Below are 17,220 nucleotides of genomic sequence, written 5' to 3' on the forward strand. Positions count from 1 at the left end.
TATCTGCAAGAAAGTGATAAATAAGTGACTGTTTGAAAGGGGGTCATATAAACATTGCCTTATTTATATTTTTACCTATAACATAAAGTTAATTCTGTCTGAAATAGTCATGCTATAATGGGCGTCGTTTCTCAGACCAAATTTCCATTCTGGCTCAAACAAAGCAATCTGATCATGCTCCAGTCAAAAACAGCTATAGGGAATGCCTATACATTGTCCAATCTCCTTCCACACATTGATTTCATCTTTATTCAGAAAGAAACAAACTTGAAATTAAGTGTTGTTTCAGTGTCTTGTTGCAGGTTGTACAATGTTCAAAAGTGTGTGAGAGAAAAAGCATTAACTTGTGTGTGTGGTGTCAAGTGTGGATGGTCCTATGTATGCAAATAGCCGAGATTGGATATTTCAGCACCATGGACAGCAGCGACATTGGGATAGCGAGATCTGTAATTCAGCAACACATGACACTGGATAGTGGCTGTCTCAGGTGAAGTTGGCATTGGGAAAATCCCATCTAATGGGAAACGAGGCATAGGAGGCAAAAAGACTGAAGGAGAAGACTCCCACAGGAACTCTTGGCTTAACTGTTCTGTCACATTCATTTCAAATGTTACATTTTTCGATTTGTAAATAAAAGGGAACACATCTGCAAATAATGTAAACTGACTTTTCTAACTACACTGTACAGCTTTAGTGTGTCTGTGTGTCATAGGTACAACTGCAAGCAATTCGCTTCTCAAATCCTTCTCAAATGTCTGTTTAATGTGAGAAATAAAACGAAAAACAACTGTTAGACTATTACAATGCGTACTGTCATGAATTATTACTATTCCCAACAAGACAACGAAGTGATGGTCTTTACCCGCCATGGAGACTTATAAAGGCTACTTCCCCCCCACCAAAAGTTCCCACGCTGAGCGATATTGTTTCTACATCATTATGCATATAATTCAAGTCATACCTTTATTGTCATTCATGCTCTTATTTTTAACCGAGTAGCTTTGCAAAAGTGTAACCTGCGTCAATTCAGAGCTAGGAAATATTGAAATAACGTGCTTAAGAGGACCACACCCGTCGCTATGGGCGGGCCATAGGGGGCCGGGCCCGCCCCCAAAAATGCTTGGCACCCCCCACTTGAGGCACAGATCTCTTAAAAAGTGAGGTGGAACTTTCTGAGGTGGAAGTTGGGAGAGTTATATTTCAGTGAAACGTAAATGAAGGAGGCCCCGCTCTCTCGCTTTCCCAGATGTTTAGTTCATTTCATTCCAATCTCCTTTGCATTATTGTAGCCATTTTCTGTAGCCTGTCAACTATGCGTCTGTCTATCCCTGTTCTCTCCTCTCTGCACAGGCTATACAAACGCATCACACCGCGTGGCTGCTGCCACTCTAACCTGGTGGTCCCTGCGCGCACGACCCACGTGGAGTTCCAGGTCTCCGGCAGCATCTGGAACTGCCGTTCTGCGGCCAACAAGGCAGAGTTCATCTCAGCCTATGCTACCCTCCAGTCCCTCGACTTCTTGGCGCTGACGGAAACATGGATTACCACTGAAAACACTGCTACTCCTACTGCTCTCTCCTCGTCTGACCATGTGTTCTTGCATACCCCGAGAGCATCTGGTCAGCGGGGTGGTGGCACAGGAATCCTCATCTCTGCCAAGTGGACATTCTCTCTTTTTCCCCTGACCCATCTGTCTATCTCCTCATTTGAATTCCATGCTGTCACAGTCACTAGCCCATTCAAGCTTAACATCCTTATCATTTATCGCCTTCCAGGTTCCCTTGGAGAGTTCATCAATGAGCTTGACGCCTTGATAAGTTCCTTTCCTGAGGATGGCTCACCCCTCACAGTTCTGGGTGACTTTAACCTCCCTAAGTCAACCTTTGACGCATTTCTCTCTGCCTCCTTCTTTCCACTCCTCTCCTCTTTTGACCTCACCCTCTCACCGTCCCCCCCTACTCACAAGGCAGGCAATACGCTTGACCTCATCTTTACTAGATGCTGTTCTTCTACTAATCTCACTGCAACTCCCCTCCATGTCTCCGACCACTACTTTGTATCCTTTTCTCTCTCGCTCTCCTCCAACACTACTCACTCTGCCCCTACTCAGATGGTAATGCGCCGTCGCAACCTTCGCTCTCTCTCTTCCGCTACTCTCTCCTCCTCCATCCTATCATCTCTTCCCTCTGCTCAATCCTTCTCCCTCCAATCTCCTGATTCTGCCTCCTCAACCCTCCTCTCCTCCCTTTCTGCATCCTTTGACTCTCTATGTCCCCTATCCTCCCGGCCGGCTCGGTCCTCCCCTCCAGCTCCGTGGCTTGATGACTCATTGCGAGCTCACAGAACAGAGCTCCGGGCAGCTGAGCGGAAATGGAGGAAAACTAGACTCCCTGCGGACCTGGCATCTTTTCACTCCCTCCTCTCTACATTTTCTTCATCTGTTTCTGCTGCTAAGGCCACTTTCTACCACTCTAAATTCCAAGCATCTGCCTCTAACCCTAGGAATCTCTTTGCCACATTCTCCTCCCTGCTGAATTCCCCCCCCCCTTCCTCCCTCTCTATGGATGACTTCGTCAACCATTTTGAAAAGAAGGTTGACGACATCCGATCCTCGTTTGTTAAGTCAAATGACACTGCTGGTCCTGCTCACACTGCCCTACCCTATGCTTTGACTTATTTCTCCCCTCTCTCTCCAGATGAAATCTTGCGACTTGTGACGTCCGGCCGCCCAACAACCTGCCCGCTTGACCCTATCCCCTCCTCTCTTCTCCAGACCGTTTCCGGAGACCTTCTCCCTTACCTCACCTCGCTCATCAACTCATCCTTGACCGCTGGCTATGTCCCTTCCATCTTCAAGAGAGCGAGAGTTGCACCCCTTCTCAAAAAACCAACACTCGATCCCTCCGATGTCAACAACTACAGACCAGTATCCCTTCTTTCTTTTCTCTCCAAAACTCTTGAGCGTGCCGTCTTTAGCCAACTCTCTTGCTATCTCTCTCAGAATTACCTTCTTAATCCAAACCAGTCAGGTTTCAAGACTGGTCATTCAACTGAGACTGCTCTTCTCTGTGTCACGGAGGCTCTCCGCACTGCCAAAGCTAACTCTCTCTCCTCTGCTCTTGTCCTTCTAGACCTGTCTGCTGCCTTTGATACTGTGAACCATCAGATCCTCCTCTCCACCCTCTCCGAGTTGGAAATCTCCGGCGCGGCTCACTCTTGGATTGCGTCCTACCTGACAGGTCGCTCCTACCAAGTGGCGTGGCGAGAATCTGTCTCCGCACCACGTGCTCTCACCACTGGTGTCCCCCAGGTCTCAGTTCTAGGCCCTCTTCTATTCTCGCTATACACCAAGTCACTTGGCTCTGTCATATCCTCACATGGCCTCTCCTATCATTGCTACGCAGACGACACAAAACTAATCTTCTCCTTTCCCCCTTCTGATAACCAGGTTGCGAATCGCATCTCTGCATGTCTGGCAGACATATCAGTGTGGATGACGGATCACCACCTCAAGCTGAACCTCCCGGGGAAGGACTGCCTGTTCCATGATCTCGCCATCACGGTTGACAACTCCGTTGTGTCCTCCTCCCAGAGTGCAAAAAGCCTTGGCGTGACCCTGGACAACACCCTGTCGTTCTCCGCTAACATCAAGGCGGTGACCAGATCCTGTAGGTTCATGCTCTACTACATTCGGAGAGTACGACCCTGCCTTACACAGGAAGCGGCACAGGTCCTAATCCAGGCACTTGTCATCTCTCGTCTGGATTACTGCAACTCGCTGTTGGCTGGGCTCCCTGCCTGTGCCATTAAACCCCTACAACTCATCCAGAATGACGCAGCCCATCTGGTGTTCAACCTTCCCAAGTTCTCTCACGTCACCCCGCTCCTCCGCACACTCCACTGGCTTCCAGTTGAAGCTCGCATCTGCTACAAGACCATGGTGCTTGCCTACGGAGCTGTGAGGGGAACGGCAACTCTGTACCTTCAGGCTCTGATCAGTCCCTACACCCAAACGAGGGCATTGCGTTCATCCACCTCTGGCCTGCTGGCTCCCCTACCTCTGCGGAAGCATAGTTCCCGCTCAGCCCAGTCAAAACTGTCCGCTGCTCTGGCACCCCAATGGTGGAACAAGCTCCCTCACGACGCCAGGACGGCGGAGTCACTCACCACCTTCCGGAGACACTTGAAACCCCACCTCTTTAAGGAATACCTGGGATAGGATGAAGTAATCCTTCTACCCCCCCTTACCTCTTACCTCACCCCACAAAAAAAATAAAAATAAAAAATGTGTTGTAAAGTGGTTATCCCACTGGCTGTAAGGTGAATGCACCAATTTTGTAAGTTGCTCTGGATAAGAGCGTCTGCTAAATGACGTAAATGTAAATGTAAATGTCAACAAAAAATATATATATATATATTATAATAGTTGCTAATTTTGTGTTGCATTAATGTTGCATTCTTTATCATTAAAACATTAAAAATATAAAGAAACAATGGTGTGATTTTGTTTGATTGATGGGAATCCACACTGCAACAGCCTATCACGGCCTTAATAAAAAGAAAGTTAGGCTACGTACGTGACGTATCCTACGTCAGTGTAGCCGCTCAACAGTTACCGCGCATTTTTGAAAGCTGGATGAGTTTTCGCCGGCTTACTCGCTTCAGTTCGTCATATATATCCGTAAGTGGTTGAAAAGCCCACCAACAGTCTCCTCTGCCAAATTGGATACGACACCGACGCCTCCTGATGTTGTAGTTGGAGAAGGAGACCCTGGACGACAGTCTGAGCCTGATGCTAGTTTCTCCGTGGAGTCCGGGGCAGCATTTGGGCCACAACTGCCTGTTGAATCAGTGGGTATGAGTGACCTCGGCATGGACAAACCCAAACAGGTTGTGTTGAGGAAATATTCAGTCAAAATGTTTGGTTAAAAAAAACGATCATTTTCCTCTAGCTGGTATTTGAACAGGGACTGGCTTGAGTACTTGGTGGAAAAGGACTCCGCATTTTGTTATGCGTGCAGGAAATTCAAATCTGTATCATCGGACGCGAACTTCTCCATTAAGGGATTTAATGATTGGAAGCATGCAATTGGAACAGGCAAGGGCTTAAATAAGCATGCAGCTTCAAAAGAACATTTAGCCTGTGAAGTAATGTGGAGAGATTCAGAAAAACGTAGAGAGACAGGAAAAGAGATTTCAGGCAAGGGCTTAAATAAGCATGCAGCTTCAAAATAACATTTAGCCTGTGAAGCAATGTGGAGAGATTCAGAAAAACGTAGAGCAGGGGTGTCAAATGTCCGGCCCGCGGGCCGGATCAGGCCCGCAAACGGGTTTAATCCGGCCCGCGAGATGATTTTGTAAAGTATAAAAATGAGCTGCAATTTTTCAATAAAATAAACTGCTGTTCCAATTGTGTCCACTGGATGGCGCAATAGCAATTGTGTTAAGCAAGCAAACTGTTTATACCGGGGCAGAGCAAATAGGTCAAGCAAGTGCAGCCAGTCCGGATGAGCTACTTTGTTTTGCCCGCGATATTTATTACGGCTTCTACTTTTAACATTATGTGCTTTGGCACCCTCATTACCCCAATATGTCTCTGTCAAAAAAGAGAAAAGTGGACGCAGAGTGCAGAGTGTTCCAAGAAAAATTGTCATCCTTCTTTTTATTCACGGAATTGAATGGGAAAGCTGTATGTTTGGTGTGTTCACAGCATGTTGCAGTGCTGAAAGAATATAACCTTCGTTGCCACTATGTGAGTCTTCATGCCGACAAATATGACAACTTTCAAGGACAGCGGAGAAGAGAGAAGGTGAATGAACTGTTGGTGGGTCTGAAGAAACAGCAGTCTGTGTTTACTCACAGCCGAGACATCAGTGACGCTGCAGTGAAAGCTAGCTACCTCATTGCTAATGAAATCGCAGTGGCTTCAAAACCATTTAGTGAGGGTGAATTTGTAAAAACATGCATGATGAAGGCAGCAGAGATTGTGTGCCCTAAAAAGCACCAGGCTTTTGCAAATATCAGCCTGACAAGAAACACAGTTGCAGACAGGATTTCCGATCTTTCAGTGGATTTGGACAGCCAGTTTGTCACACCCTGGCTCTGGGGACTCTATATGTTGAGCCAGGGTGTGTAGTTTCTATGTGTTTTGTTCTATGTTCACTGTCTAGTTCTTGTATTTCTATGTTGGCCAGAGTGGTTCCCAATCAGAGGCAACGAGTGTCAGCTGTTGCTGGTTGTCTCTGATTGGGAGCCATATTTAAACAGTCTGTTTTCCCTTAGTGTTTGTGGGATCTTGTTCCTTGTGGTTTGTTCCGTGTTGGTTGTGTTAAACCTAGGACGTCACGTTATCGTTTATTGTTTTGTTTATTGTTCGTGCATTCATTAAATAAATATAATATGTTCGCTCATCACGCTGCGCCTTGGTCTACTCCATTCAACGATCGTGACACAGTTGAAGCAAAAAGTAAAGTCATTTATTGCGTTTTCGGTTGCAATTGATGAAAGCACGGACATTACAGATGTTGCACAACTGGCCATTTTCATCCGCGGAGTTGATGACACATTGACCGTCCCCGAGGAGTTCGTGGAGTTGGTGCCGATGACAGATACAACGACAGCAGCTGATATTTTCACTGCACTTGTCGGCGCGCTGGACAGGGTCAGAGTGGACTGGTCCCGCGCTGTCAGCCTGGCTACAGATGGTGCGCCCTCAATTATCGGGAAAAAAGCAGGCGTTGTGACAAAGTTCAGAGAGAAAGTGCAATCTGCAAATGGAGGACGTGATTTTTGGACTTTTCACTGTATTTTGCACCAGGAGGCTTTGTGTTGCAAGTCATTAAAGATGGATAACGTCATGAAGGTGGTCATCCAAACTGTTAATTTCATCCGATCCAGAAGCCTGAATCACCGTCAGTTTGACAGCCTTCTCAGAGAGAAAGACCACATCTATGGCCTGCCATACCACACTGAGGTAAGATGGTTAAGCCGAGGTGCTGTGCTGAGGCGTTTCTTTGATTTACGAGAAGAAATTGAACAGTTCATGGAAGAAAAGGGCAAACCAGTGTTAGAATTTAATTCCGCAGAATGGATGCAGGACCTTGCATTTATGGTGGATGTTACAGAGCACCTGAATAACTTGAACAAACAGCTGCAAGGGCGCAACAAAGTTGCCACGCAGTATTATGACAGCATACGTTCTTTCAAGTTGAAGCTGTCATTGTGGGAGACGCAACTCGCCGGTGGTGATGCAGCTCACTTCCCCTGTCTGAAAAATGTGTGCGCGACCCAACATGTGGCAGACATGAAGCGGTTCAAAGATAAAATAACGGGACTGTTAAGGGAGTTTGAGCAACGCTTTCAGATTTTTGGTGAACTGGAGAAAGACTTCAACGTTTTTTGTTCGCCATTCACCGTGAATCCCTCTGATCTGCCCGTCAGCATCCAACTTGAAATAATAGACTTGCAGTGTGACTCGGATTTGAAGGGCAAATTTGCCGCAGCTGGCTTGGACACATTTTATCAGAATCTCTTGCCAGGTTACCCCAACTTGACAGCCCTCGCTGCAAAACTGTTGTGCATGTTTGGAACCACATATCTTTGTGAGCAAGTTCTCTGTAATGAGCATAAATAAAACAAAGCTGCGCTCAAGGCTCACGCACAAGCACTTGAATCACATCCTGAAGTTGGCTGCCACTCAGGATGTGACGCCTGATATTGATGCGCTGGTGAAAGCTAAAAGATGCCAGGTATCAGGAGTCAAATAAACTATGCAACCCCACTTAAAGTGCTGCATGAGACACCCTGATATAGTTCTGTGATCTGTGATATACTTCTGTGAATCACTGAGGCATTGTGTGTTTGTGTGTTGTTTGTCCTCAGAATTTCAAATAACTTGAGGTGTTTTATGATTAATAGTGATGTTGTGCTTTTGGACACACTGTCCTCAGGCTCCAGCTTTATGTTGATATGTTTTTATGTTGATGTGCTATTGTTTTTAATTGTTTTTATTTTATTTGTATATTTAACCTATTCTTGACTCTGTGGTTCTTGCACTTGTTTGGGGAACAGGATTTCATTATTTGTATCTACATTTCTGCCTGAGAAATGACACCCTGATATAGTTCTGTGATCTGTGAAACAGTTATGTGAATCACTGAGGCATTGTGTGTTTGTGTGTTCTTTTTCTTTAGAATTTTCAAATAAACTTCAGGTGTTTTATGATTAATAGTGATGTTGTGCTTGTACTATTTTGGACACACTGTCCTCAGGCTCCAGCTTTATGTTTTATGTTGATAGTATTAAAACAAAGAAAACAATCTGAAGTTGTTGTTTTTAAGTTATATATACCATGATTTTACAGGTCCGGCCCACTTGGGAATAGATTTTCCTCCATGTGGCCCCTGAGCTAAAATGAGTTTGACACCCCTGACGTAGAGAGACAGGAAAAGAGATTTCCACTCTTAAATTTAGAGCAACTGGCTCGCAACAGATACTACATGTCAGCGGTAATTTATATGCTGGAGTTTTTAGTGGTGAATCAATTGCCGTTACGTGGAGATAATGCTGGTTTTGCCAGTGTGCTAGATGATAATAGCTCAATGGGGCTGTTTTTGTCTCTCTTTGAGTACACCATGCGCAAAGATCCTGAACTGACACGGATTACAAAAACAATCCCACAGAATGCACGCTATACCAGCCCACAGATACAAAACGAGATTCTCGAAATGATGAGCAAACTCGTGACAGAGGAGATAGTGAGACATGTCGGCGATAGCTGGTATTTAATTAAAGTGGATGGCACACGGGATCCTTTAAGCCAAGAAAACATATCTGTAGTTGTGCGTTTTGTTGACAAAAACTATGGTCTGTGTGAGCGCCTCTTGGTAATACCACATCTGAGAAAAGTGATGCAGAGGCTCTGACAGGTGTCATCATTGATGAGCTCACCAGCGCCGGACTCAGCACGGACAAAATCCTGAGTCAAGTTTATGATGGCGCATCACTCATGTCTGGCAGGCATGGTGGTGTGCAGAAATTGCTCCAAAACAAGCTGGATCGTAACATACCATATATTCACTTCTTTAATCACCAACTTCATCTGGTTGTGATTCATGCCATGTCCAGTGAAGCAGCTGTCGATGATTATTTTGGAGTATGCAACATGCTGTACAACTTCATCAGGAAGCCAACCGTGGCTATTCTGTACAAAGGCTATACCCTGAAACGTCTCTTGAACCAGAGATGGACTGGCCACTTGGCAACGGTCAAAGTTGTGGTGAAGAGTTTTCACGACATATCCACATTACTGACCGAGGTGGAAAACACACGAGGCCTTGGAGCGGAGGTGCGCGTCGAGGCTACGGGGCTGCTTCGTGCCATTACGCAGCGCAGTTTTCTTTTCATTGCGCACCTTGTTATGAAACTGTTATCACTTTTCGAGCCGCCTAACAGACTACTACAGGCCGAAGATATGGACTTGTTCACTGCGGTGACACTTGTGAACAGCGCTTCTGACTGCGTGAAGACAATGCGCGCAGAAAACGAGTTTTCTGCACTGTGGGATCTCTGCGCTCCTCCAGCATCGGCCACCGAGGCTGTGCCGGTGAAAGACCCTGGTCCAAGCAAGAGAAGACGCACAATTAATAAGAACCTCCGCTGATTTGCAGTTGAAGAAACAGTTGGTCAGCCACAAAGTGACATAGATGAAAAGACGGTTCATGAGATTGTTTTACAGTGTTGTCGATGCTGTGCAAGGAGAGATGAATGCGCGTTTTGGAGAGCGCAGTAGCGAGGATAATTTCCTGGACCCATCAAAGGTAACCCCTCTCCTGGTATTAGCTGGAACCCCGGTTCCCCCCGAAGATGGAAAATGGACAATAGCCAACATCCTCAGCACATTCAACTGTTGACTCCAGGCTATGTCGACTGTTTTCACAGCCTACACACTTGCCCTAACCTTAGGAGCTTCGACAGCAATGTGTGAAAACTCATTTTCCACGCTCAAAAGCGTCTTCTCAGCGCATCGGCGCAGTATGCTGCACAGACGCAAGGCCCAGCTGATTCAGCTTGCTTTTGAAAAGGACCTCACTCACAAGTTTAAGTCCGAGTGGAAGGATACTTTGATGAGGAGGTTCTGCTCGGAGAAACGCCGCCTCCCGCTGTACTGACAGGAGGGACTGGAGAGAGGACAGCGCTGCCTCCACTCAAAGTACCGGTAGGTTCAAAGTCTCTGTGTGTGTGTGTATATGTGTGTGTGTGTGTGTCTCATGGCAATGCATATCCCTCTGTTGACTGCTTTAAAATGCAATGTTTGAGAGATGCTTCTGGTGTTACATCTAATATGTTGTATAGTCAAGTGTTTTATGGATACTCATAACATTGCTTCTATGTAATGTGGTGTAGGCTATAGGCTACCTGGTCATATTGCTTTTGGTTATGTTTAATGTGATGATTAGGTGTTGCGCAAATAGAGTATAAGATTATTATAAATATACGTACTGTAGGCTAATAATAATTGTGCCCTGCCCTCCCATGCATTTCATATGCCCCCCTTAAGACTGAGGTCTGGCGACGGGTCTGAAGAGGACCCCTGACAAGCACAACAAGATAACACAACAACCACATTTTCAATTGACAATCATTGATTTAAATGGATGTGGTCAATAGATTTGTATAGGCATATATACTCATTTAATTTAACTTGTAAGCCAAGGTTGGATTAGTAGGTCTATGTAACATGCACCTGGATAACCGCGTCATGAATTGGAACGGGCTCCAACGTCCTCATATACACATTATGACAAAATAAAGAGCTTAATCTTTCACGAAATAAAGACATAAAAGAAAACAGGTTCTAGAAACTCAATTTCTCCATGGCAATAGAATGTAAACATGTATGTTGCGCCAAACATAACCAAATATCGCCTACAACTCAATTCTCAGTGCAGCATATTGGACGACTCCACAGGCATTGATCATTCGCGACTTTAAGTAATTCCTGTTATCTCTAGAGCATCCCGTATATTTATAGCGCTGCATTTCGTCCCCCTCTGACCATGGATAGGGTTGGGAGCATTCCTGAGTTCACTTATGGTCCCACTAAGGTAATCTTAGGAGATATTCCTTTTGGCATACTGTAAATGCCTGTGCATAATGTACCTAATAAAGCATACTTATTTTAATTATCTTCAAAGGAATTCTGTAGAAGCAGCCTTTATTTTCAGACTCTGCAGGCCTGCTGGGAGGAAGTATATTACAATAAACAGGTAAGATTCATCCCACAAAAACAGTAACCACAGAAAAAAAGAGAGAGATTTAATCCCAAAACAAGAGTTTTATTTCAAGATAGTTTAGAGAAGATGGTCATAAGATCACTTGCAAATTGTGAGACATGAGCAGTTGTGAAATGTTGCGAGAAGCCCTTCTGAAAGCACATTATATGGTCTTTAGTGGCACGGTCTCACACCTTACCTCATCTTGCAGAAGAAGCTCATGGTCCACTATCTGCTGCTCCAGAGTCGAGGCCAGGTCTCGCCCCATGTCACCATGGAGCACATGAGCGACTGGCTGGTGTCTCAGGGCAAAAAATCCCTTAGGGAGAGGTGAGTACCACGTCAGCTCTCACCTTCACTGCCATTCTCTGTCACCAGCAGCACTCCAGGAGGTGTGGGTAAAATAAACAACAAAAAATAGGAAGCCAGGAAAGTTGAAATGCTTTGTGTTTTATTTGAAGGGTGTGGAAGGAAACCCTGGAGGAGGGGAACGAACTCGCTCGGCTGGTAAGAGAATGAGAGTTAGAGACTTAGACTATCAGTCAGTGAGCTCTTTTCTAGCCTTTCAACAACTAGTTAGTACAGCAGAATATATCTGTTGTGAAATTACACTAATGGGACTTCCTGTTTCCTAAGGCAGACCTGGGAAGTAAACACCTGCCTAAAAATGATTGACATGGAGCACGAGGCTGTCTGCAAGCTCCGCCGCTCTATGCACCCCACCTCTCCAGCTGGCGCTGACATGTGAGTTCCATGTACTGCCCTGCATACAGCTTGCTCCATTCATCTACACATCTGGAGCTATGCAGAAAGAAACTAGGGCAGTGTTCTCTGTGTGAACATTGCACATCGTTTAGCTTTCTCTGCTGCTTTTTGTTGATTTCAGCGACCCTAAGGTCCACAGCATCGTGGAGAGAGCTGTGAGGAGCATTCTGGACAAGCTGTCCAATAAGCCCTGTAGCAACCTGCTCAGCCCATCCCAGGTGGTGGTGGAGCTGGTGCCCAGGATCCTCCTGGCCCTGTGGCTTCAGCCAGAGGAAGGCCATTCAGATCACCCCATCCTCCTAAGCGGGATGGCTGTGAGTATGGTGGTGGCCGTAGGGGAGAAGCTCTCCAACACGTTGAAGGCCTCTTCTCCTCACACCCCTTTCTCCCGGGCTGCTGCTTTTGACTCTGTGAGGTCGATCCTCGGGAGAATCAGCCAGTCCTTCTCCCTGGATGACCTCACAACCCCTTTTTTTATGAGCTCTGTCTGTGCCTTTGTGGCGGACGAGGTGAAAAGCTACTTCCAGCCTACTGCAGACACCCTGCCAGTCCCCCCTGTCCTAGTGGTGGCCGTCTCCGCCACACTACCAGCTGACATCCAAGCAGGTGAGTAGCACTCATAGAGAGCACTCTGACAGATGCCTTTTGTCATGACATCCTGGTGCCTTGTAGTAGTAAAGCCAATCAGGATTTTAATTGTCACCCCAAACACAGATGCAGACCTGGCTTCTTCGCACCTGGAGGTTGTGGACATCACCCCTAACAAAGAGGCTCACCTGGCTTCTTCCCACCTGGAGCTTGTGGACATCACCCCTAACACAGAGTTAGACCCGGCTTCTTCCTATCAGAAGGTTGTGGAAACCACCCCTAACACAGAGGCAGACCGGGCTTCTTCCCACCTGGAGCTTATGGACATCCCCCCTAACACAGAGGCAGACCCGGCTTCTTCCCACCTGGAGCTTATGGACATCCCCCCTAACACAGAGGCAGACCGGGCTTCTTCCCACCTGGAGGTTGTGTACATCCCCCCTAACACAGAGGCAGACCCGGCTTCTTCCCACCTGGAGCTTATGGACATCCCCCCTAACACAGAGGCAGACCGGGCTTCTTCCCACCTGGAGGTTGTGGACATCCCCCCTAACACAGAGGCAGACCCGGCTTCTTCCCACCTGGAGCTTATGGACATCCCCCCTAACACAGAGGCAGACCGGGCTTCTTCTCACCTGGAGGTTGTGGACATCACCCTTTACACAGAGGCAGACCCGGCTTCTATCCACCTAGAGGTTGCAGACATCACCCCTAACACAGAGGCAGACCCGGCTTCTATCCACCTAGAGGTTGCAGACATCACCCCTAACACAGAGGCAGACCCGGCTTCTATCCACCTAGAGGTTGCGGACATCACCCCTAACACAGAGGCAGACCTGGCTTCTTCCCACCTGGAGGTTGTTTACAAAACCCGTAGCACAGAGGCAGACCCGGTATCTTACCACCTGGAGGTTGAGGACATCACTCCTAACACAGAGGCAGACCTGGCTTCTTTCCACCTAGTTGATGTGGACATCACTTTTGACACAGAGGCAGACCCGGCTTATTCCCAGCTGGAGGTTGTGGAAGTCACCCCTAATATAGAGGTAGAACCTGTCTCTTCCCACTTGGAAGTTGTGGACATCACACCTTACACAGAGGCAGACCCGGCTTCTACCCACCTGAAGGTTGTGGACATCACCCCTAACACAGAAGCAGACCAGGCTTGTTCTCAGCTGGAGGTTTTGGACCTCTCCCCTAACACAAATGCATACCCGGCTTCTTCACTCTTGGAGGTTGTGGACGTCACACTTGAAGAAAAGCCTCTCATGGTGGCCGTCTCCGCCACTCTGCCATCTGCCATCCAAGCAGGTGAGTAAGACTTATAGAAAGCACTCTGACAGGTGCCATTTGTCATGATAACATGTAAAGTGTTGGTCCCATGTTTCATGAGCTGAAATAAAAGATCCCATTCAACTGGCCAGTGTTTAGAACCTACGATTTGCATTTATTTACGTTCTGTCCCGCTTTTGTCCTTTTCCAGAGGATGTTGCTGTGGTCACCCCGGACGTCACCCCACACGTCACCAAGGACGTGACCCTGGATGTTCCATGCAGGGCGAGGAAAGGGGCAGTCCGGCGTTTTTTTTGCAGGCTTTGGAGGGCAGTGTGCTGCTGCGCTTGCCACAAGGAAGAGGAGGAACAATATTAACTATTCATTAGACCAGAAACAGGATTGAACCATAGACCATTAAATTCTTTCCATTATAGTTGCCTTCAATTCTGATTTTCTTCTGTTTAATTCTTAATTAATTTCAGAACATTTCTCTAAACTTTGTGGAGTAGGTTGTATAAATAAGTGGGAAACATCCCAATCCCAATTTTAATGCTTTTAATAATTTACCTATGACATTTTTTTTAATGTATTTTTTGACGAAAAAGTGGAGGGCGCTCAACCAACGTTGAGTCGAGGTGCAACCAAAAACCTTAATCATAATCTAAAAGGAAAAGCGCAACTCTTTCTCACTATTAAAAATGCATTGTTTTATTCAAGCAAGGTTAAAAGATTAACGTTTAGGCCTAGTCTATGACGATATGCAAGTTGTGTTTGCCCAGTTAAAGGGGGACCCAGACTCACCCTGGTTCTTGAGGGTTGCAGACACTGAATAATTATCATTTGAAATAAATGGCACTTTTCAAGTCTTGACAAAATATCTTTAATGAATTTGAATTAAACATTTTATTTCATTTTTTTATTTAACCTTTATTTAACCAGGTAGGCCAGTTTAGAACAAGTTCTCATTTACAACTGCGACCTGGCCAAGATAAAGCAAAGTAGTGTGATAAAAACAACAACAACACAGAGTTACACATGAGATAAACAAAACATACAGTCAATAACACAATAGAAAATCTATATACAGTGTTTGCAAATGTAATAAGTTATGGAGGTAAGGCAATAAATAGGCCATAGTGCAAAATAAGTAAAATGTAGTATTAACACTGGAGTGATAGATGTGCAGAAGATGATGTACAAATAGAGATACTGCGGTGCAAAATAAATAACAATATGGGGATGAGGTAGTTGGGTGGGCTAATTACAGATAGGCTGTGTACAGGTGCAGTGATCGGTAAGCTGCTCTGACAACTGATGCTTAAAGTTAGTGAGGGAGATAAGAGTCTCCAGCTTCAGAGATTTTTGCAGTTCTTTCCAGTCATTAGCAGCAGAGAACTGGAAGGAATGGTGGCCAAAGGAGGGGTGATATACCTGCTGGAGCGCATACCACGGGTGGGTGTTGCTATGGTGACCAATGACTTCAGATAAGGCTGGGATTGATGACCTGGAGCCAGTGGGATTGGCGACGAATATGTAGTGAGGGCCAACCAACGAAAGCGTACAGGTCACAATGGTGGGTAGTATATGGGGCTTTGGTGACAAAACGGATGGCACTGTGATAGACTACATCCAATTTGCTGAGTAGAGTGTTGGAGGCTATTTTGTAAATGACATCGCCGAAGTCAAGGATCGGTAGGATAGTCAGTTTTACGAGGGCATGTTTGGCAGCATGAGTGAAGGAGGCTTTGTTGTGAAATAAGAAGTCGATTCTAGATTTAACATTGGATTGGAGATGCTTAATGTGAGTCTGGAAGGAGAATTTACGGTCTAACCAGACACCTAGGTATTTGTAGTTGTCCACATATTCTAAGTCAGAGAGTAGTTGTAGAAAATATACTCAAAATAGCTTCTGAAATTTCGAAATTGTAAGTTCGTTAAAAATAGTCTAATATGGGAGTTTTTTTCAATTTCCTGAAAAGTGTCTGTTTTGGAGATGAGGTTTTCACCCGACAGCGGCGCTATGCGTCTGTATGTGCCTATGTGTGTGTTTAGTGGCTCACTGCCTTCAGATGTTATGGTGTAAGTACCAGAGGAGGCTGGTGGGAGGAGCTATGAGGACGGGCTCATTGTAATGGCTGGAATGGAATAAATTAAATGGTATAACACACATCAAACATATGAAAACCACATGTTTGACTCCATTCCATTTACTCTACTCCAGACATTACAATGAGGCCGTCCTATAGCTCCTCCCACCAGCCTCTTCTGGTAAGCACAGCACCTGGCCGGCTCAGCCTCCTCCAGAGAGAGAAAGTCAAAGGAGGCGTAGGTCAAGACCAGCTGCTCCAGCCTCGCACACAGCTGCTGGGAGAAGTCTAACAACTGGAGAGATGGACAAACACATAAATACAGACAGACAGACAGACAAATACACACAATTACTCAATACACACCACTCTCAGTTTAGAGCATCTCTTGATTTTTCTCTATTATTTCTCAAACCTCTCATAAGCCTTTATTCTTGACCAGAGTTGATTCACAGAGACATTTATGTTTGTGTGAAGTGTAGAATACATTTAATATCAATAAACAGTGCAAAGGGAAGGGATCACTGCCGCTACCTCACTTTCCAACCAAGGTGCATGAATTGAGGATAGAGAGGCGATTCAGCAACACTTGTCAATAAAGAGGGACAGTTTTGTCCTACCCGGATTCAGGTGAGTAGGATTGTGTTTCGAAAGGCTCTTACTCGTGAGCGGATGTACACGGGCAGAGGCGTGCGCTGGGGCAGGGAGCTGCGAGCGGTCGACTCCAGGTAAGTGAAGTAGGGCTGACAGGTCCGCAGAAAAGTAGGCACCACACAAGCAAAGTTTTCCTTTTGCAGATTGTCACGTCTGCAGACAAAACACACACATGGTTATGTCACAGGACAGGGATTCATTATGTATTACTTTAATCCTTTTGATAAATAATAAATAATAACTTGAAACACCACTAGATGCAATTGTATAGTTTAGGTGCACTAATCATTGACTCACCTAACCTTTACCTTTCATTATCTTAGACTACATTAACAACTTTCCTAACTGACTCTAACGTTACCTGTATAAAAGATGTGCCTGAAACTCATCCGCCTTATTCAGCAGGTACTGGAGTTGCTGTTCAATGGGTCTGAGCTTCTGATCCATCATGTTGATGTCATGGCATGAGGACGTGGACTTCCAAGCCGCATCCCCTGTGCTGTGCCTTTGATCGCCACATGAGGGCGCCAAAGCACGATCCTCTAAATGCTCCACATTTTCTGAGAAATTGCGGGAAA

At 45.8% G+C, this 17,220-nt stretch overlaps 1 protein-coding gene across 1 annotated transcript in view; it reads right to left on the reverse strand.

Annotated features, from left to right (window-relative positions):
* Positions 1-17,220, reverse strand: part of LOC311113354 (UPF0575 protein C19orf67 homolog) — a gene marked incomplete at both ends in the record, with an annotated part of 31,091 nt that overhangs the window by 13,731 nt on the left and 140 nt on the right. The window contains 3 exons of the mRNA XM_084156568.1: positions 16,183-16,283; positions 16,651-16,795; positions 17,004-17,202. Of these exons, the coding sequence (XP_084012694.1) occupies positions 16,183-16,283; positions 16,651-16,795; positions 17,004-17,202 (445 nt within the window). The remainder of the gene's footprint in view (positions 1-16,182; positions 16,284-16,650; positions 16,796-17,003; positions 17,203-17,220) is intronic.

Source organism: Coregonus lavaretus, assembly GCF_964263955.1.
Source record: "Coregonus lavaretus genome assembly, chromosome: 40".
NCBI lineage: Eukaryota > Metazoa > Chordata > Actinopteri > Salmoniformes > Salmonidae > Coregonus > Coregonus lavaretus.